At 37.2% G+C, this 23,269-nt stretch overlaps 1 protein-coding gene across 4 annotated transcripts in view; it reads right to left on the reverse strand.

Moving 5' to 3' along the window:
- Window positions 1-292: 292 nt before the first annotated feature.
- GPBP1 (GC-rich promoter binding protein 1) overlaps window positions 293-23,269 on the reverse strand; it is a 35,631-nt gene continuing 12,654 nt past the window's right edge. For 2 of the 4 annotated variants that reach the window (XM_058823779.1, XM_058823778.1), the window contains 10 exons: window positions 18,745-18,863; window positions 14,703-14,826; window positions 13,999-14,222; window positions 13,286-13,352; window positions 11,087-11,271; window positions 10,020-10,145; window positions 9,402-9,566; window positions 5,667-5,851; window positions 2,304-2,406; window positions 293-1,197 (listed from right to left, as the gene is read on the reverse strand). In XM_058823779.1, the coding sequence (XP_058679762.1) occupies window positions 1,039-1,197; window positions 2,304-2,406; window positions 5,667-5,851; window positions 9,402-9,566; window positions 10,020-10,145; window positions 11,087-11,271; window positions 13,286-13,352; window positions 13,999-14,222; window positions 14,703-14,826; window positions 18,745-18,807 (1,401 nt within the window). In that variant the 5' untranslated portion in view covers window positions 18,808-18,863 and the 3' untranslated portion in view covers window positions 293-1,038. The remainder of the gene's footprint in view (window positions 1,198-2,303; window positions 2,407-5,666; window positions 5,852-9,401; window positions 9,567-10,019; window positions 10,146-11,086; window positions 11,272-13,285; window positions 13,353-13,998; window positions 14,223-14,702; window positions 14,827-18,744; window positions 18,864-23,269) is intronic. The other 2 variants (XM_058823781.1, XM_058823782.1) reach the window with 2 other exon arrangements.

Consider the following 23,269-nt stretch of genomic DNA (forward strand, 5'->3'; position numbering starts at 1 on the left):
AAAGAACTAAAATAAACCAACTAAAACTATAAATAATACAATATTGGTTTTTAAATGTGAGATCACAAAGAAAAAGTCTTACACTGAGTAAGCAAAAGAGGTGGCTATTGCACATATATACTTCTGCTGCTATAAAAGCAAGATCTAGTGATGAAAGTATTTTTACCTTGCACTGAAATGCACAACTGCACTGCTGCCAGAGTACATGTAATATAAATGCAAACAAACTTAGCTGTTTTAAAAACAATACCCGTGATGCTGTGCAGTGAGGCAATACTCTGTAAATCATTTATTTCCCATGTAGTGGACGAATCCAGTCATTGTAATGATTTTTCCACATGTTGAATAGTAAAATCAAACTGCTTATTTTCCCACAAGTCACTGTGAGAATAAGGGTCTTGCTATACTCCTTAAAGCCTTCAATTTAAAAGTTAATTCTAGAAATTTGGAACTGTAACATCAGGGTCTTTTGCCATTAATAACAACGATAACACAACCAATGGCTAAAGAGCAGTTATTTGTAGAACAGTTCAACAACTCAGTTAAGGAAGAGTTTTAGTGCACTTTGCTCATTTTAGCCAACATGCTACATTGCCCTTTTTGCATACAAAGCGGACTCATTGATTTCCACTGTAAGAAAAAAATGACTTGGCAAGCAAAACACTGTGACAAGCTGCCCTTTTCTTCCTTAGACATTTTAAGACAGAAGCTTTGCAAGATATTACACAATTCTTTGCTTTTATTATTAAGTGAGAAAGTCTGATTTGTAACATTGTCACATTGCTAATCAGAAATGCTTCAGTGATGGAAGTCAACACTGGGTCAACACAAGGCCTCATTCTACGACATTCGTTTACAGAGAACTTATAATGATTTTCAACACACCCAACAGAAAATTCCTTGCTTCCTTCAGAGGAAAGTCCCATTATTCTTTCTGTAGTGGGCATGTTACTACATAAATGACAATTTTTGTTTTTGGACAAAACATCCCCAATCTTCACGAGAACAAATGGACTTCTCCAGGTGTTACAGAAGTCTTCACACATCATCATCATCTGATGTATCACTGCTGCTTGTCTCAGAATCCTCATTCTCCAGAGCAGGTTTGAAAGTGCTGTTTTTCCACGGGCTAAATTTAAAATTACAGATGAGGCCATTTTTCAAAATGCCATTTTTCCGAAGGCCATTTTTTTGTAACTGAAATGTGAAAACATGACACATTTAGAGAAAGAAAATGCCAACACAACAATCTGCTGCAATTCAGTACTCTTTGCATCTTCACCTCTGGGCTACACTGGATCCACAGCTTTTCATATGTACACAGAAAGGATAACTCCCCTGTGAGCCTTCACCTCTGGCCAGCCACCTGTATCCCAGTGTCTCCAGCTGTGCTGAACTCCTGCAGTCAATGAGAGCTCACCCTGCTCTCATCCATGTCCCCACACATCTTGCCCCAGAGATCCTTTCTCCCAAATGGTCTCTCCCTGCAATCCAGTCCCCTTTCCCACAGTGCTGCAAACATCTGTGCTAAGAAGGGCAAAGGACAATAGGGAAGGGGCCCAGAAGAGATGCTGCAGACAGGAATGGGTATCTCAGAAATTGGAAATTCAAAGATACTGAAGAAAGGAAACAGCTGATTCTGCAAAAAAGAAAGGAATTACTGCATATTCAATGTCATGCAGAATGCGCGCACTAAAACAAGCACTTGAAATTTTAATATTCCAATATTAAATTATTAATATTTCAAATAATATTTGAATTACCAAATGTTCACACTATTCTCATTTCTGACTCTCTCTCACTGACCCCACCAGGTATACTCAACACTCCTTATAAAAAAAATAAAAATTAAAAAAAAAGAAGGAAAAGTCAAGTCTAGATTACTTTTTCATACTTTGTTACTAGTAAATTAAATGTCTCACAATTAAAAAAAAAAAAATTGCAGCTCTCAGAGTACCACGAAAACTGCAGAAAAAACAAAAACCTTGAAAGAATGAAAGAAGAATCTCTTTCCTTAGGCTAAGCTAAGGAGCTTGAAAGCCTGTGCACTTCTACCTCCAACAATAGTCAAAGTACCCGGAAGTACACCCTAACCTTCCCTTGACGCTTTGTGAATAGGCCTGAGCTACAGTCAGCATTGGTACCCAATTTTTCTGAAGCAACTATATTTCCAAAAGCACAGTACTGAAATGGTACTGTAACAGCAATATCCCTAATGATCAAAATTACTGCAGATCCTCCTCAAAGGAAGGCATCAAGGGTAACTAACTGCAGGTTTATAATGGAAATTAACTTAGTTTTACCTGTTCACTAATGACTTGAAACTCCCTCATCTCATCCTCAGTTAGTGGAGCACATGTTTCATCATTTTCACTGTCTTCCTGCCAGCCCATCTCCTTTAACAACCTTTAAATTAAGAAGGACAACATTAGGAATTTGCTACACACACTCAAACACTTCAAGCTCTGCCTACATACATGTCTGAAGACCTGTAACAAATGCATTGATTAATCAGCCAGTATTTTTTTTAAACAAACTCTCACATAAGTTGAGTTCAAAGTCTTGTAAAAGCTATGTAAAGCAGAGAAGCTGAGTTTTCAGGTTCCTTAAAGATGACCCTATCCAACCATCATATGTGGTGAAAACTGTACCTTCATTCTAAGGCAAGAGATCTGTGTCAGAACAGTAAGAATGTGTTTTCTTAACATAACTTAAAGCTGTCAGTGAAGCAGCAATGTATTCACTCCCCTGAGAATAATATGAAGAGACAAAGACACACTGAGGGACTCTGCAGGTTTTCCTGAATAACAAAGCAGAGCAAAGCATAAGGAATATTGGTGGTGTCCTCAATGGAATGCAACGGCCTCATGTGATTTATTTTTTATACCACACGCTAATATCAAGAGCTGTGTCAGGTTTCTTTACAATTGAGTCTCAGCCAACAGCACATGGTGGTTTTTCAGCTCAAACAGCTAGGAGTGGATTTTGGGATAAGGGAAAGAAATGAGGAGAAAGACTCCTCTCGTAACTAAGCTTAAGATATACAAAGATGCAGTAATCAGCATGTTTTGGCTAGTTCCTAAAGAAGGATGGCAGTATCTGAGCAGGAAGAAAGTGGTTTTACATTTGAAGATGGTATAAAAACAGGGATTATCTGAAGGTGAAGATACTGTGACATTTAACAATGAAGGCATTAAGTTTGCTTGCTGCAAAGTTTTTTCCAAAAGGATTAGCACCTTCTTCAGGTAAACCAGGTATCTTTTGACCTTAAACATTAAAACAGACTAAAGTTATTTTTCAAAAAACAAAAAGGTTTCTAAAATGTATGCCAGAACTGACATTTAAGAGCTAAAAAACAGTGAATATATTAAAATAGCAAGACAAACTCACAGCTGACACCACATACCAGGCACTTCATTTAGGCAGATAGCAGCAAAAAATGTCAACACAATCCTCCCCACAAAGAACTCTATATCCCAATACAGTGAGTGGATGTGCACTGAGAAAATTTGCATTTTTAGAACTGTAACAGAAGCCTGGAATTGTAGAAGGAGAAAGCTACTCTGCTTAAAAAAAAGTCAGTAGGACAGTAACAGAAATAGAAATCGTATCCTCTGTTGCATTTGGACCAAATTGGAAAGCACAACAGGCAGGAACAATCAAGTCATCCAAAACTCTAAGAGAATATATTGTACAGAAAAACACAATGCTCAATGCAGTTCAATGACAGTTAGCTGATCTTCAGTTTTACTGCAAGCAAGCTCAGACATAAGCATGGCATTCAGTGAAGTAAACAGCTACAGAGCTTCTGTTAATATAAGTAAAATTTAGGCTAATAGCTAACTAATTTTAAAGCAACAGTTTGTAATGTTAGCACCACTGTCCCTTTAAACTGACACCATTCTAGAATGGTTAGAAGGATGAACTACATAAAAAAATTACTTTGGATTAGCCAACCTGATACCAACAGGATTGCTGCACGTTGGAAACTTCCCCAGCAGGAAGGAAGCCCTTTTTGTACCAAATGTGCCAATACTTTTACTAGGCATGCAAAAGTAACCTGGGAGCTAAGGTGGTGACCCATTGTGCAATTTACCACAAAAAGGTTTACCACAACATCTGTCCACATGTGTGCTGAGTTCACAGCCAAAGCACTGTGGCAGTATGGACACACAGGCTCTCTGGAATACCCAAGAAGAAAGACATTTGCCCAGAAATCCTAACAAGACTATTTAAAGTAATTTGAATTGAAAAACTAAGAGTTAGATTTGACTCCCACCCGCCAGCCAAAAAATCATGAGCCTCTAGTGGCCATAGATTTCACAAACTCCCAGAATATCCTGAGTTGGAAGGGATCCACAAAGAATGTGGCATCCAACTCCTGGTCCTGAACAGAACAACCCCAAGAATCATACCCTGTGGCTGAAAATACTGCCCAAACACTTGAACTCTGTCATGCTTGATGTTTTTTGGAATCCTGTTCCAGTGCCCAACTATCCTCTGGATGAAGAACATTCTGTCTTTCTCAAAGTCACAGATTTTCTCCCTACAATGGCGAGCACCATTTTCCATTTTTGCTATTACAAATTAATATCTGGCAAGTTGAAGTCCCCCATTAGGACAGCAGCAGTTGATTCAGAGGTGTTCCTTAACTCCTTAAAGGACAGTCAGTGTCATCATCCTGGGTGAGTGGCCTACAGTGGACTCCAACAATGACATCTGCTTTTGTTTGCTCCTTAATCCTTACCCAGAGGCCCATAACCATGCCATCACCAGCCACACGCTCCAAATATTCCACCCCATCCATTAGATACAACACCACTCCCCCACCTCTCCTGCTGTCTGTGCCTCCTGAGGAGCCTGCCCCATCCACAATGCTCCAGTGACAGAACTCATCCCACACAGTGTCACTTATGGCAGTGATGTTGCCAATGGTGGGAAAAAAGGAACAGAGCAGGGTGCCTTGTACTCTTCATCCTCAGGAGGAGTAAGAGGAAATGAAAGTTTCTTCTACACACATTACAAAATTAAGAGTTGTCTAGTCCAATGTACAGACTATCACTGAAAAAAAAATCTCTCTAAACTATAAGAATCTGACAGAAGACTGGGCCATGATTATCCAGCAGCATAATTCTCATATCTACCAAATACTACTACAGTTGGATTACTGGGATAATAGAATTGTTTCAATCACTTTCATGAAATTACTTTCTCATCTTCCAGTGGACTGTCTTGTGATATCACTAATAGTGTCAACAAGTCAGCTACAAAAATAATTAACTACTTTAATAATGATTAAAAGCTCACTGAAGTTTTATATAGATGCAGCACTTAAAATATTTCAATTCAAACAGCAATTACATGTATTGTTCCTCCCAGACACCTAGACCAAAATCAGAGGGATGAAATCACTATGTAGTTTGCTATATTCTTTATTAAGAAATAAACTTTTTTTACTTAAAAATTGGATGTAAATCAGTACACAGGTCTAAGAAACAAAGTATATCTCATGTTAAATCAGTACATGTCTAAAAGATAAATTTTACATTAGTCAAGAAACATTATATGCTTTCTCAGTTTTCAGATTCTGACTTCTGCACTAGCAAGAATTTATGAACATGCTCAGCTATCATGAAGAAACACTCTATGTTTTATATAGTACATACCTATGCTCTGCCTCAAGTGAGCTTGAAAGAACATTTGCCTGAGGGAAAGCTGAAGACTGAATGATCTGCTGAGGTGTAATTGAAGCATTGCCATTCTCCTGCAGAATCTCATTTTCAAAGTTTCGGTTTGTATCTCTCTCACGATGAGAACTGTTGTTGTTATGGAAGCTGAAGGACTCATCATCCTAAATACAAAAATAATTTTACATTAAAAAATGTAAAAGTGAATTCCATCCACAAGTACATATCCAGAAGTGCTGCAATTCAGTAGTTCTGTTTAGTTTAAATTAAATTTAAATGGAAAGACTCTGTACTTCACAGGTACTTCACTTCTGTTCTGGCATTTGCAACACCTGCATGCTACAGAATTCCTAAGATACACTACTGATTAAATAGTGCAGAAAGCACCTCACAAGCTTTTCCCCAAATTTTTTTCCTTCAAAGTTTCATATGTATATTAAAATTCAAACGTACTTCAGCTGTTCTTCATACTTACAGAAATAATGGACTGTTGAATTTTTATTGTTCCTAAGTAAATATCAGAGCTGTATGTGGCAGAAGTAGTCTGAAAATATATGAGTTCTCAAGTTTACTTAGTCTAAGGGACAGGTCACAACACCCATACCTCAAATTCTCTGCCATGAATTCAGAAAGACTGCAGACTGCTCTTTAAATTCAGACAAGCTCACTTACACACATGCACTCAACCCTAGCTTCTCAGGCTGTTGTGAACACCAACTGGAAATTACTAGACATTAAATACAAATCAGGAAGAAAATTTATTTACAAAGACAACTGTTCAGGTTCACTCAAAGATTAAAAGGTCTTTAGTCTATAAACATGAGGTATTTCTTTCTACTCTACTCATTCAGCAACCCATAATTCGTATTTATGAATGAGCCGAATAGCCTCAGAAGTCTTACCAACTGTAAAAACAAAGAAGAGTAGAATCATTATTAGTTAAAACCTTCTCAAAATCCCTAAACTGAGCATATAACAGCATTACCCATAGCAGGAGGAAATAATGCAATCTTCTGCACCTGTAAGAAATCATACTTTAGAGCACAGGATCAACACAACCATCGTTTCCCTCCCACTCATATGCTGTCTGCTTTCAGAAATATTAGAACAGTCAGCAAGATATTGTTAAGAACACATATCCCAGTAAACACACATTCAGCTGTTACATTATATGCCTGAAGAATATGTCACATAATACCAAGAAAAATTTATAAATTTACTAAGCAGTTCTGTAGGACAAACCAGCTTCTTCCAAGTGTGATTCAGCTGCTGAGTACAATTTGCCTCATTATTTCATAATTCTGAATCTCTAGATGGTTCCTAAGATCTTTATAATCTTAAATCAAAATCTTTGTGTATTTCCTGAACACATGAACAAAGCTATCCCCAATATCCATTTCAGGGTACTCAGTCACAGAATACCTAATGAAAAGATGTAGGATTTTCTTAGCTGACACATACAGCTAGGTTATACAGTCCCATTACAGCAAATTGCATTTTGCCTGAAAAAGGATCAGGGTCAGTAAAGTCAATTTCACTTTTAACAGCAATGTACACTGGCACTGTTTCCTTTTTAATATCTCAAAAGTCTAATATCACTTCCTCAAAACCATTTGTTTATCTGGCTGATTTCTAATTTATGGGATTTTTTGTTTTAATAAGACATTTTAAACCACTCATTTACAGCAAACAGGCTTGTAAGCACCTCATTCTGAATAATAAAGTACTTATCTTCACCTGGACTATGATAACTGGTATGATAACTTGGTGGCTAGTAGCATGTGACACAAATATTCTCTAGTATCAATCGAACACTGCATAAATAAATTCAGACTGAGAGAAACCTGATGCATATTATACCCAGCCTTATAGGCCTTCAAGCTCTCAATTAGTTAGAACCAGTGGTTTATGCATATAGTGAGCTATTGCTCCTTTGATTAGATAAGAATAGAGAACTTCTGGCTACCTAAACACTAATTAGAAAGGAAATGGTTTGAGAAGCATTGAGAAGCAGAACAAACTTTTTTGTTTTGTAGGATAACCAGCAGCCAGGGTATGAAATACTGCCCTTCACAAGTCTGTTGGGACTAGGTGGGATTCACACAAGAGTACAGAGGGAGTCAGCAGTTCACTGAGCTACTTTCCATCATTTACCAGCAGCCCCGGATTACCAGAGAGGTCCCAGGCAACTGGAGGTTGGAAAACGCGATGCTCATTTGCAGAAAGTATTGGAAGGAGATTCCAGGGAACTACAGGCATGTCAGACTTGCCGTGGTACCAAGGAAGGTAGACCTTCTATGACCAGGGGACTGCTTAGGGGATGAGGATGTTTTCTGCTTAAATTTCAATAAAACCTTTTCTTTGACACAGTATCCCAGAGGATTCTGCAGAAGCTGTCAGCCCATGGCTTGGAGAGGGGCACTCTTCACTGGGTAAAAACCACCTAGATGGTTGAGTCCAGAGAGTGGTGGGTGGTGAGTGGAGCCATATTCAGCTGGCAGCCGCTCATGGGTGGGGCTCCCCAGGGCTCTCTACTGACCACTTTATCAATGATTTGACAAGTGCGCCTCAGTCAGTTTACAGGTGACACCAAAATGGGTGAGAATTCTGATCTGCTGGAAGGCAGGAAGGCTCTGCAGAGGGGTCTGGACAGGATGGATCAACAGGCCAAGGCCAATGGTGTGAGGTTCAACAAAACCAAGTGCCAAGTCCTGCCCTTGGGTCACAACAACCCCAGGCAGCTCCACAGGCTGGGGCAGAGTGGCTGGAAAGGAGCTGGGGGTGCTGGTGACAGCAGCTGAACATGAGGCAGGCTGTGCCCAGGGGGCCAAGAAGGCCAATGGCATCCTGGCCTGGATCAGCAATGCTGTGGCCAGCAGGGCCAGGGCAGGGATTGTCCCCCTGTGCTGGGCCCTGCTGAGGCCACACCTCCAGTGCTGTGTCCAGGGCTGGGCCCTCACTGCAGGAAAGGCCCTGAGGGGCTGGAGAGAGCCCAGAGAAGGGCAATGGAGCTGGGGCAGGGTCTGGGGCACAAGTGCTGTGAGGAGCAGCTGAGGGAGCTGGGGGTGTTTGTCCTGGAGAAAAGGAGGCTCAAGGAAACCTCTCACTCTCTACAGCTGCCTGAAAGGAGGCTGTGACCAGGTGGGGCCAACACCCTGACAGGACACAAGAAATGGCCTCAAGTTGATGGAGGGGAGATTCAGGTTAGACACCAGGAAGACTTTCTTCATAGGAAGACTTTCTACCACAGGAAGGGTAGTCAAGCACTGTAATGGGCTGTCCAGGGAAGTGGCTGAGTCACCATCCCTGGAGGTATTTAAATGCCATTTAGATGTGACACTTGAATACACAGTTTACTTGCAGGCTTGTCAGTACTGTTAATGGTTGGACTTGATCTCAAAGGTCTTTTCCAATATAAATTCATGCATGATTAGTTTACTAAGCCTAATGTATCTTCTTTTATTGTTGCTAAAGACACACAAGTACTTAAGTCATCAACATGCACTAAAAGATACTGCAGAAAGACAAAAAGAAACTACAAACCAGCACTGGAGGAAGAGTAGTACTTGGAACAATGTTTTTAAATTAATCCAAAGGTAATTCCTTTCCTTCATTTAAGGATCTATAGACCAACAGCTATTTACAGCAAAATTAGAAGTAGTTTATCATTTGTCTGAAACCTACTGGATCTACAGCAAGTATGAACAAAATTACCTTCTCTTGTCCATCATGATTCTCATCTTCATGTTCCTCTTTCACTCTATCTCTTTTCAATGCTTTCAAAAATTCACTCTTCTTATCAGTCCGCATTCTTGACAATTTTGTTAAACGAAGCTGACCAGATTTGTCAACAGGGGATGAAGAATTTGACCGATTACACTAGTAAAGGAAGTCAGAAAAAGAAAGAATGTTAGAAATATGTTCATTCAGAAAAATTTTAATTAAAGACACAAGTACCTGTTCTTTCAGATTTCACATATATTCACAGTCAAAAGTAGAGGGAAGATCTGTATTTTGGTATAAACAGTTTGCAGATGTAAACCCAGAGATGCAGCTTTATGGAGCACTGCTAGTGAACAGTGGACCTTCTGAAACATATAACACCTTTAGCAGTTTTAAAGTCTAAAAGCATCAGGCTGTATTTTCTGATGTGGGTTTTTATTCTACAAAGGAAACTGCAGTATTTTGAGGCCAGTGATGTGCATTCCACCTTTTCTGAACGTTAAGTTCCAAAAAAACCCGTATTTAATACAATTCTGTATAAAATTTACTGGCCATCCTCACTTAAGCAAATTAAATGTTTTATAAATTTTATTACAGCTACTACTTTACCTCTTTCACTGAATTTTGTGTTACAGCAAATGCCTTGACAGTTGATTTGAAAGGACCATATGCAGATTCATGAGGAAACACATTCCCAAGTTTATTTTCTTTTGCTTGGCTTTTCCACTGTGTGGGCTAAACAGAGAAGTAAAGAGTCATTAACTACAAAAGGATTCTTTTCAAGAATCTTCAGAAAAATGATTAAGCAAAAGCAAATCATAACTGCAACCTTAATGTAGTGCAAACATCTGTTTTCTTGTGGAAAAGAGGCTGTTTATGAGCAATTCATCTGCTCATAAATACTGTTCATGCTGTTTATATAAAAACTAAAATTTCAAAACAATTAAGATCCTTATATTTGAGGTATCAAAAATGAAATATGGGACTTCAACAGCTGAAAGTATTATTTTAGATTCAAAAATGTTACAGAGTTAAGAACTAATCCACCATATGCTCCCAAGAGCTCAGAAAAATTCCTGAAACAAAAAAATAGAGATTAAACCAGTGAGAATAGTTCAGTTGGTTAGAGACTGGTGATAATAATGCCAGGGTTGTGGGTTTGAAGTCCATATGGACCATTCATTTAAGAGCTGGACTTGGTGCCTTCCAACTCAGAATATTCTGATTATGCATATGGAAAGTTGCATTTGGAAACAGACCAGAATGATACTACTAAGTTATAATGTCATCTCTGTCTATAACTGGGATAAATTCTGAAGGTAATATTATGCTGACTATATTTCTCTACAATGTACCTAATTTTGTTCTGTTGAAATCATACATACAAAAGGGACTGCTATTCCATAAGTTTAAACCAGCATTTTTACTCTCACTTGTACAGCTGCTGCACTTCTCAAAAGTGGTAGATGGGAAGCAAAGAGAACGAAATTATAATTTAAAAAGAAAACTGCAAAAAAAGAGTTGTTTCTATTCATTTTTGGGGTGTGTTGCATTTTTCAAGTGTTGAATACATGATAATCTAGGAACGGTACTGTCAGGGATGAAATAAACACACTTGGAATCATAGCATGATTTTTCTAGGCATGTTTTTTGTAACACTGGTATCCAATACTCACCTTTGCAGGTGGAGTTACAGGTTTGGGGACTAATCCTTTATAAACACTTGTGCCAGTTCCATTCCTTACCAGCTGTGAGTGAAGAGTTCCCACTACTGGGAATCCAGATATCCGCAGTTCCTTTGTACTGCCTTTTTTAATGACCAGCATTCTCTGAGATCTAGATTTGGGATTTAAAGGGTACTCTGGAAGAAAAAAAGAAGTGTGTATATATATAGATATGTCTCTGTGTGTGTTTGTGTGTGCCTGTGTACACAACTCACTAGTTTTTATTTCATAAGGTACTGGAACAGCCATATGATTCAGAGCAAACAGGCATAAATCAGGAACTTAAATCAGTATTAGCTCCACAAATAACATACTGTGAAAACCTGGAAAAACACAGGTTCCCGTTGCATTTTCTACAGTCATCATTTTAAAAATATTTCACTTGGCAATGCAGGAACTGCACTTTTCAAAAGAAAATATATTCTTCAAAGAAACCTGCTACACATTTCTAGAGACTCCTGTGTAGTAATCCTACAATCAAAATACTGTTAGTTGTTGATAGTTACTCAAACTTCACAAGAGTTTATGGCTTTCATATTCCCCTTAAGACTTCCTAAAGAATAATTAGTTATATATTTATTAACAGCTCAATTTAGAGCTCTGCACTGAGGTTCTATAAACATGAGACAATACGTGCACTACACATTAGACCATGGCAATGACCAGTTTCTCTAGCTCCATGCTTCAGATGGACATAACAGGAAAAAAATTCCATGTTCATTGGAGAACAAATTAGGAGACATACAAATTAGTCAGCTCTCAAACTAGAGAAACTGCCATTTAGCAGTATTAAGGAACATCCATTAAAAACAGTTCTAAAATTTTCAAAAAGAAAAAAAAATCTTTTTTTGTACATGCATTCCAACATTAAGAGCCTTTTCAAGGATTATCTCCTCTCCCTGCAAGCAATTCTACTTCACTATACCCTCGGTTTAAAAAAAAAACCAACAAACCCTATCTTAAAAGAATACATGAGTTTTGTTTTGTTTAGCAGATAGATGTTACAAAATAGTTATCACAACTGTAAGTTTAATTCTCATTAAATCTCATGACAAGATTTTTCATAATATTTACAGGCTCCCATCACATATACACAACGTAAAATGGAAGAGATGTCTATGTTTTAAACAGATATTAGAAGGGATTGTAACACTCCTCTATCCTGAAAAATTTTTTCTTTCTAAAGGGAATAATAACAGCCTTCAGTTTTTCAATTACAAAACAAGACTCTTTTATTGAAAGATAGGTTATCACATGAAAGCTGCTAACAACAGAAAACCAGAAAATGTCCAATTATTTATGATGCTGTAAAGGTCTGCAGCAACTGGATATTTATATTGAGGGGGTTGGCCTATATCTAATATTACTTTAGCATGCAAAAAATACTTCAAGTATGAGTAAAGAATCAGCAAATTAAAATACCTTTAAAATCTCAGTATTAGCAGTAGTCTAAGTAGACAAGTAAATTAATGTTTAATTTTTTTTTTTAAATAAAGAGAAATATTCGTATTTTGGGTACATTTACTTTAAAACCCCTGCCATCTGAAGCTACCACCTTCTTGGGGTAAACAACTGAAAACATAAAGCCCATCAGAATTGTAAAGTGTTCACCACACACTCAGGTGTGTGAAAACAATCCAGACTACCGGTCTCCTCAATGCCCCTGCCCAGGATTGTATTTGTCATACAAACAATACACAAACACAACCAACAGCATAAGACATTTTCTTCCAGAAAGAGACCTTAAATCTCTGTAAGCTAAACTACTCTTCCAGCTCTCCCAGGTTTCTCTCCAAATTCTTCCAGCTCATTTTACAAAGCCTTCAGCTAGCAATCAATACCACTTATTTAGGTGACCAACCTTCATTGCACTTCCTCTTGAAAATAAAGGTGAAGATTTCTTGACATCTTTACAAAAAAAGACGTATACTTGTCCTGGGAAAGAGTATTAGTTGTGGTAGCATCTACAGACTAGCTAACTGATACGCATATGGAAGTGCTACCCTTTAACAAAAAGATACCTACATTGTAATAATATTGAAATCTTTTCAATCTATACTTTTAGAATTCTAAAAAGAGGCTTGTGTTTCAAATAAAACAGCTTCAGATATCTGCTATGTTTTTGCATTTAAAAACATCAAAAATACTCACCCCACACACCTGCAGCTAGAGATTTATTCTGGTTTGGTTCCCTCTCATAGTCAGGATTTAAAGATGGCTGAAAGAAAAAAGTAAATTTTTTTAAAAAGTAATTTTTAAAAAAAGTGACCCTTGAACTGTGGGATGAATGAACTAAAGAATCACAATAACACCAGCAGCATGACCTCTGCTGACAGACTAAACACCTCCCCCAGGAACCAAACAGGAAAATGTTTACTTGTTTCTCTTCTCTAACAAAATATCTCAGGCAGCAGCCAATGCCATTATATGACAGCAGCAGAAAAAGCAAAAAAACCAGCCATGTATGTTTCTTCAAAGAGTAAGATCACCCTTCCCCTTACATCCCAACTGCAGGTTAAAGCATCAGAGCTCAAAGGCCACAGGCATGAAAATTACTTTTGTTACTATTTAAGATTCCAATAAGGTAACTGTGTAGAATTTAATACATACACGTACCACAGCAGATAGGAATCCAACTGTAGTTTCACTTAAATACACAACTAACAATAATAAACATATAGTGAAAAATCTGGTTATAAAATGAGAAACAAGTTATTAGACAAACTACCAACACTCCCTTACCTACAGAAAATTCCTTACATGATGATCTGAAACTGGTGAAATCTCATAAAGCGACTTGTAATGGACAAAATGGTATTTGCAGACAAATGAAACCTTTTTAATTGTAATTACAATTTACTTACGAAGTCCTCAGCCTCAAACTGGTTGGGTACTTCTTTTACTTCCTTTTTCTGGGTTTCATTACCAAGTACACTGTTTTCACGCAGTCCCTGGCCTTTTCCACAATGGAAGGTGCTGCTACGAGTACGGGAACCTCCACCATGGTACCCTCCACGTTGGTTTATATTTTCTGGAGCATTTCTGCCTTGTGAACGCCAGCCATTCCTCTCTTTTCGTCCAAAATGCCCTTGGATTTTAAAATTGTAAATAAATGTAATTACAAACCATTTTAAAATAATGTTTTACTCTGCAAAATTGTTAAAAAAGTTGAATCACAAGCTCTATACACTGGGATACAATAGCATAGGAAACAAGTTTTCATTCACATAAGCAGCAGGGAAGGATCTCACAAAACAGTGCCAGAGAGAAAATAGCCAGCCAATGCTACAACAAGTCAACCCCTTTTTCGGGCTACTCATTTTATATGTTGTTGGCTAGAGTATTAACTCAACACTCGTATTCTACTCAAGAGAGAAATACACCTGGAATTGCATCACTTTAGCCAACCCTTATGCTCACATCCTCTCCCAGATTAGTCTTTCCATTACCTCTCTTTCACTGCAGAAAAAGCATTTAGCACACATGAGCTGTCATCATCAGACTTCCTTTCTAGCTAGTGCTACAAAGAAATGACACAAACATATTCACAGTGTTCCATAAATTATACCTCCATTTGGCCTTCCAGTGTTAGGATCAAACCCTTCCGAAGAATTGTGTCTTCTGCGATTTGCTTCATAACGATTCTCAGCCCATGAAAAATTTTCAGAATGTTTCTCAAAATTCAGTGATGACTGCAAAGGAGCATAAATGGTAGACCTGGTTGCTAACAACTTAATCATCAGAACTGTAACATGCACATTGTTGACAGTATATAATTCATTCTTACAAGAACTTTGAACGACAGACAATGCAGCAGTCCTCTCATGCAGAACTGTGTCACCATCTCTCAGGCTAACAAAGTGGAAGCTGCACCTTCTGATCCAGGACACTGAAACAGCCCTTAAGTCACATGCCTGTGACACAAGGTAAGAAGTGTCTACTTTGTTTTGGCAGCAAAACAGAGCAGAAGTGACATGTGTTGCAGCAGAAGAAATTTTTTTTTTAAAGATAAGAAAGGACAGAAGATCACAACTTGGAAGGCTGAGAAGAAGTCTGGGATCTTAATCTGGATTTTCAGAGACTACATACAGGCATTCCATAGAAAGCAAGGAATCCCTTCCACCCCAGGCAGCTAAACTCAAACAAAACTTAATTCACTAATCTTGTCATTATTACAATTTAAAAAGGAAAATACAAGTAGTTATGAAATACTAATAAAATCTAGAATCAGAAGTGCCCAGATTCACAAAGATACTTCAAATTTTCAGCTTATAAGCACACATTAAAAATTTTTTAAAGAAATAAATCTTTAATATATCAGTAGGAAGTAGTAAACTAAAATCTTATCTTGAAAACAGCACCAAGAAATCAAACTACATCCTGACTAGAATTCATACCTAAAGGGATTAAACCAAAAAACATTTTTCCTTACACAACCCATATCTTCCTTATAACTTCTCTCTGAGTGTACCTTTAAACTTACTTCCTTTTTCCCACCTAACCCACACAGGAAATCACACACACAAAAAAAGATCCCCAAATCTCTATGGAAAACGCCCCTGTAGAGCTCAAGGTGCTGTTCAATATTCACTGCTTAAAATTCAAACTCAAATAAGCATGTCGACAAAAATCAAAGCAGGTATTTTTAGACTGTTAATTTTGAGAAGTCAAATGTACAGGGACTACCCTCTCAATCTGAGACATGGGACATGAATTACTTGACAAACTCTCCTTGGAGAGAGCAAGACCAGAAGACTGCAAAAAATTGTTAAAATAAAAGTACTTCAAAAATTACCAAATTAATCTAAATATTTACATGAAAGAAAATCCTTAAACAGATTTTTACTGAGCTGTCAAAAATTTCAGAAAGCACTAGATCTGCCAATCTTAGGTGAAATTTTAGAAGATACTTCATGTGTTCATTTACATACAACAACCTCTAAAGATTGTTTTTGGAATTCAACTTTCTTTTTTTGTATGACCTTCAAAACAACGTTTTTACAAAGTATAACTGACAGCATTTTATATGTTGTGTTTGAGTCGTACATGCTACCAGGAATCCGACGCTTCTGAACTGTGTGCAAAGATCACGCAGTTTGCATTTTCCCCACATGATGGAGATACCTGCCTATGAAGCCTCTCGAGGCAGAGATGACAGTAAGCTTCGTAATCAAAAGGAAATGTATTGATTACTTCTGTAAGTTGAGAAACTATCTGACTCAGTTCAGCCAATCAAGAAAAAGGGATAGAAACAACATAGATTTTAAGAAATACAGGAAGTCTAGCTGCCTAACAAGAAGTAAAAGAGAGCTGTAAAACTGCCTTTATCTATCTGCAATGTTCCCATACCCTTTTCACAGCAATATTTTCTTAAAAGTTCTGTCCATGTCCCAAAATGGTTTCACTATTCACAACACCTTCCCATTCCAGCTGCCCATCTGTAATACTGCACCAACACAACACCTTAGCTCCAGACCTGGACAAAACCCACTGAGTGACAGATACACACCTATTTAGGTGGATTTTGCTGTGTAGTTGACAGAGAGATGAGAAAAGCTTGCTGTTAAATGGAAATCAGAAGCAATAGATGAGATAGATTTCAATCAAGCTACAATCTGTATATCACATTAAAAAGCTCATTCACCATCACAGTTTCCTGGTAGCAGGTTTCTGTAATGCCAGCCTTGACCTATGTAAGGAAAAACATCTCAACTACCAAGGGCTCAAGGGGAAAACAAGGTTCCTATAGGTGTAATCTCTGAAAGTGATCACATCTCAGGTATATAAAAATTGACTAAGCAGAGCTCAGATTCTACTTCTCAAATGTTTAAAATGTTTAAATGTTGCTGATACCATAGCCTCACCCCAGCTCCATTCTGCATGAAACATGAGATACCTTGCCTTCCTCGCCCCTTCCTCTTCATCTCCTGCTTTTCTCTTCTGCTTTTTTCATATACAGCAGAAAATAAGTCTATTTTAGGAAATAGAAGGGACAGGGAGCCACAACACTTGTGACCTGCCTTGTGGAGGAATCACAAATCTTATTCTGCAAACTAAGAACTACAAACAGACTTTTCAAGCACTTAAAATCCAAATGGGCTGTGTATCACAGAACGCTCATCATTGAGGAAGCAGGTAATACAGGGAAATAAGGTGCATTCCAACAAATATTACAACAGAGTAATACATACAACATGGAGTTTCTGAAAGAGGAGAAAATCTAACTAAACTCCATGAGGCAAATAGTCATCGAAGAGGAAAGGAAAAATGCACTTGCAAAAAGATTTCACACAAATCAGAAATGAGGTGACAAATATAACCCATACTTCAGATATATTCTAGTGGTGCTAGAGTACTTCTGAAACTTTGTTTTATTCTGCTATATTGGCACATAAAGCATGCAGGTAAAGCTCTTGCAGCAGACTCTCTAAATATGTAGTGAAGATTGTTTTGCAATTGTGACACCACATCAATTAAGCTCCAGATACTTTTCCAATTTAAAACATATTACATTGAAAAAATCAGATAAAAAGAGTTGAATGAATCAGAAATCATAGAGAATGAAAACAAAGAGACTACTTCTTAATTTGGATTTTCAGACACTATGTATCCGGGAACAGATAGGCTTTATGTTCCCAGAAATAGACTATACTAAACAAAGAATCTAGCTAGGTCAGGGTAGAAGAGACTTAAACAAAGTGATATAAATAAGGACATTCAATGACCTGACTAAAAAAAATGTGTTTATGTTTGTGCAGACATACAGAATCAAAGCATTAGGAACACAATTAACACTGCCATCTCCCCACGCATTTAACAATACCATAAAGCCTATTGCCCTAAGTTTCTCAAGGCCAAGCATTTTCCATGGAGGTGACAGACTGCACAAAGTTTCTATATTAAAAAAAACAAAGCAATTCTCATAGCAGCAGTTAGAAATATTGAATTCAAACTATTATAATGAAGATAGGTCTACAAATAGGGAAACAAATAACAGGAGTTTTAATCTCCACAGCTGACTCTGCTTCTGCATTTGCACAAATTAAGAAAGAGTAGAAAAAACATTTCTGAGATAGACTTCCAGGAATATTTACTAATTCTAACAATTAAGAGATTATTATTTCCCATTTCCAAGCTGTCCCATAGTAGTAGTCTAAACAGCGTGGAGATGTCTAACAGTATGAAAGTACCCCGCTCCACCAGCAGCAACAAGCATTTCACCATCAACTGCAGAGCCACTTCAGAGACTCCAAAAAAGCATAGTTTTAATCACTTGGATGACAGAATAATACTCCCTTAAAATTTAAAGGACACAATTAAAAATCAGAAACAAGAACATCAAGAACATGCTTTGTCTTGGTACTTCTAGCATGGAACACAAAGTATTTAAGTTTAAACACCTGAAGAAGGCAGTCTTAAACCAACCACAGCCAAGGCCAGATATGCGCTTCTCTCCATGAACTAAGCTGCTGAAGCAAAAAACTCTACTGCAGTCATCTGTCACCACAGTATTCATGAAGAGATTGGCATTTTTACTGTGATTGAGGTTATGACATTTAGATTTCCCTAATAATGAGAATGCCTTTTCAAAACAACAATACAAAACATACCTTTGTTGATGATGGTGGAGTAGGAAAATTAAGCCAGGCTGGAGCAAAGTCATGCTGCGCCATTTAGGTCCAGTCTCTCCGAATCAATGAAAAAAGGCTTAGCACCTCATGGCAAGTCCCTGTAATCAGAAGAAAATACAAGGGGATTACACTTCTTGTCTTTTGTTCAGTATTTCACTTCTGTTTTCCTGTATTGTTTTCCTCATAGATCTGATTTAGAATCTATCATCATATCATTTACAGCATCAAATCTGTGTTTTTATTACTAAAATGTCACATAAATCAAATATATCACAGGAATTATGAAAATATAAATGTAACATTTCTTTCTTTATTTCCTCCTATAAATGGGATGAAGCATCTTGTGTAAGGTCTGATCAAGAACACTATGGCAAAACTAGCTCGCTGAAATACATTCTGGTACTATCTAGAAGGGACCTGGCAAGCTATTTTATTAGAAGCTATTCTATTCCTAGAAGCTGATATTTTTCATTAATCCCTAACAGTAAGTCTCAGCGGCCATATGAAAGTTCCTTATGAAAAACCTACATACTTGGGCTCATTACAAACCTCACAATGACTCTATGTCTCCTCTCTTCAATGGAAACAGAGTCTATATGTCCAGAGTAGCAAAATCCAGTAAAATTCTCTAGCTTGAAAATGGGACAAAGAACATAATGGTTTACTATTAAAACCCACAAATACTTTTTCTACCCTACACTCTTCTTACAGGTAAGAAAATATTTCTCAATAGGCAAGAGAATACAAGGTAATGTGAACTATATTACCTGAAGCTGAACTGCAGCAGAGACAGGAAAGAAATGGATTAAACACTTCCTGAATTACACTAGGACAACCAAACCATGTTCTGCAGCTAGTCACAGCAAAATGGTCAATGACTCAAAAAATTTCTAAGTATGATATACATGCTATTAGAAATCCAGCTAGTGAAAACATAATAAACACCCACATACATTCTATAGGGAGGCCCAAATAAATGTGAATTCCACATCTCTGCACAGCAGAGTGCAAATCTGTTATTGAGCACAGATATAATTCACTTTAATCTGTGGCTGCTGTAATGTATTGGTAAGAGATGTGGAATCTGAACTTGGTAACTCATAATTATGGTTGTTCTCTGGCCTGAACTTGAATATTGCAGGCTACTGCACATTTCCATCGACAGACAAGACTGTTCCAGCTTCTAAAAGGAAGTCTAATAGATTTGTTAGATTTGACTTAGTGTAAGACTGTACTTAGTTGAGCTGCTGTTTGTTTTTAATGACGTGAGCTCATATCTAAGTTTTTTGGAACATCCAATACCATGGATAAACTGTAGGGTAGGACGTACAATCAGTACAGTTAAACACGGACAAGGTTAAAGATATGTCTCACCCAAATAACTAACTTAAAATTACTCTGCTGAAGTCATTCAACTCACTCCTACACCAACTTCAGCAAAAAAATCCAGAGAAAATTTCTAAGTATTTCCAGTTATATCAAACTAGTAAAATATAAATGAACAAAATTCTGGAGTCAATGAACCATCATAGAAATGGCTTCTCTTCCTAAAAGGAACCACATTCACTTTTACTGATGTATCCCATGCAGCAACAGTATACGAAAGGGCATATGTTTACAAATGAACCAAAAGATGTTAAATTAAGAAACAACAAATCTGAGCAGATTCCAGCAAGAAAAAAGTTTATTCCCCTTCATTTGGACACAGTTCTCTTCAAGCAGAAGAATCATGATATCTTCAGAAATTATCAAGACAGATTTTCAGTACTGAAAGATTGACACAACAACAACAAAGTCTTCAGACAGGCACTTACAGTCTGAAAAGCAGTAAGAAAGATTAGGTTTATACTAAGTGAGAACTTAAAGATTCCACAAAGTACCACCAAGTTATTTGTGCATCAGCTATTAATTACAGCACAGAAAATCCACTAACAAAGTGACTTCATAGATTTATATTAACATTTTTAGAAAACTAGTCAAGCTTCCTAACATTATTTATGAAACTGCCACAAGAAGAGTTTGTTATTAACTCACTATCATACTTACCTTTTATCCTTTGCACAAAAGACTGCATGATCACCAAGTAACCAAGGTCTGGAAAAGGTATTTTGCAAAATAATAAGCTTTTCCCACAGCTTACCAACAGTGGCTACCTATTTCTTCATGCAAAAATTTTTCTAGAAGCAGATTCAAGTCTTCCTCATGTTCTCAGCTAAAAAAGTTCTGAAAAAAAATTGATATTGTGCTCTGTCGTATGAGTCAGCCCTTTTCTTAGAAAGAAATAAACTTAAGTGGTTAAGGCAGAGACCTGCACCAAAACTACACAGTACTCAGAGCCAAGTCAGCAACAGAATATATATGTAAGTTTCAATAAACCCATAAAAGACAAACTTTTAGGGCTAATTCTTCCAAATAGTTTTAACAAAAAAAAAACAGCAAGAAAAAAAGCACAGACGTATTTCTAGAAACTATCTGACCAAACTCAGAGGTTTGCAGTTAGGCACTAACATGAAAAACAACTCCTGTGATACTCCACGCCTAAGTCAAGAAAATATTTTCTTTCACCTAATTGTACATATGCCTGGTCCAGCAATTAGACATGGGAACAGAGAGTTCTTTCATTATTAAACCTTTCTAACTTTGAATAGGCACAAACATCCCAGACATAATAAACTGGGAAACAAAGGGCAGGTCAGGAAAAGATATTTTAAAACTGTATTAGAGGACATAGTCTACCCAGCTTAAAGTTACTGGTTCCATATTTTACCAGGTTTCATAAGCATTCTTACAGCTGCCAGCTTTCTGATGTTGCCAACAAGTTTGACCTATATATAAGAAAAAAATATTATAAGTATGATCTCTGTTCAAATGATCTGACACATATTTGATAGCTCTAGGGTACTCTTCATTCTCAGGAAGGTATTTTTGAAAGGTGAAAATGTGAAATCTGAAAACAGATCACAAAACATAAGAATGGGATGTCAGCAAGGCACCCCCACTGCCACAGGCAGGATTTACTAAGCTTAAACCCTTTGTGATCAGCTTGGCTGCCAACACTAGTGCATTTCTTGCTTGTTTTCCAACTTCAGCTGGACCAACAACTATCAAATTATACTGCAACACATTTTAACATTAAAAAGGTTCTTTCTACCTTTTTTCCCTGCTATTCAGGTCCATACCTAAGATATGCCAAAGAGTCAGAGATGCATCTACATTCTGTGTCCACAAAAGCATTTGCAACCTCTCTTCAGGTTGCATACATACTATCTACTACTTTTAAATTAAACAAAAACAACATTTAAAGTATTTTAATAGAACAAACGTCAGTAGCATAAAATTGCTTTTATTACTGACATGAAACTATACATCTACCAGGAAGTTTTCTCTTGCATACACACAACACAAACACTGTTCAGTAACTAATAAAGCAGCTGATGCACTCCCAGCATTAACAGAAGTAAGCCTACTGAGGTAAACACCACAGAGTCAAACACAATTCTAGTGCTTTCAGAAACTCTCCTGGTAACAAAAGAGCAGGCCCAAAATTCATAATGAATGTTTAAGTCACCATTCCCTATCTGAACTGCCATTCTCTAACTGAACTGTGGTAAAAGCTAACTTGGCTCAGACTCTCAGCTACTGAAGCAGAGCTGCACAACTCTAGAAAGAAAAAGATAATGAAATATGGCTATCCTCATACTATTAACACTCAAATTCATTTAAAAGTCTTTAGTCAGACTGATCAAACTATTGTCTCATCTCAGCAATAGCCTCTTGTGACCAATTCAAGTAAAGTGTAGTGACCTTAGTGACCTGAATAACAAAAGTGTTCCATAGCCCATAAATTTAGATAAAAGTGATGTGTTGCTGTGTTGTGGATAATAGAATAGTTTAGTGCGAAGAAAGAAATCCTGTTCTTAAGTTTTACATCTTGAGGGGAGGATCTGAAAGAAGTCTGTAAAGAATTTTGCTTTAAGTAACATGCAGTAATTAATCCAATATTCAATTAAATAAAAATTAATTCTGAAGTTTTATGAAGTATGATCTTCAATAATAAGGTACTGACTGCGAAGGAATAATGAACAGCTGATTCCAGATGATTTACAGTGAAGAGATTTATCATAAATATTACTCAATCATCTGCTCTGAGCCACATTTGCAGCTGAAATAAGACTTCACCAAATACACCCAACCAACGCACAGAAAAGGTTAGGCTGGACTTTTTTTATGATTGAGTCAACAAGGTCCTTTTGTGACAGAAACTATTTCTTACCAGTTGTAAACCAGTAGGAAACCCTATATTCTAAATGAATTTGTGTAATCTGCATAGTATCTGGGGAAAATTGATGTATAGTCTCTGTCTTACAAAAATAAGTAACATGCTACAAAAAGGGAATCAGAAAGCTACTGCATGAAACAAAGTCAAGACTTCTGGGAAAAGGCTAAGAAACAACTCTTAGGGTCAACACCCAAACCTGCAAAAACAACAAAAATTAAGTCAAAA

Source organism: Ammospiza caudacuta, chromosome Z (assembly GCF_027887145.1).
Source record: "Ammospiza caudacuta isolate bAmmCau1 chromosome Z, bAmmCau1.pri, whole genome shotgun sequence".
Classification (NCBI taxonomy): Eukaryota; Metazoa; Chordata; class Aves; order Passeriformes; family Passerellidae; genus Ammospiza; species Ammospiza caudacuta.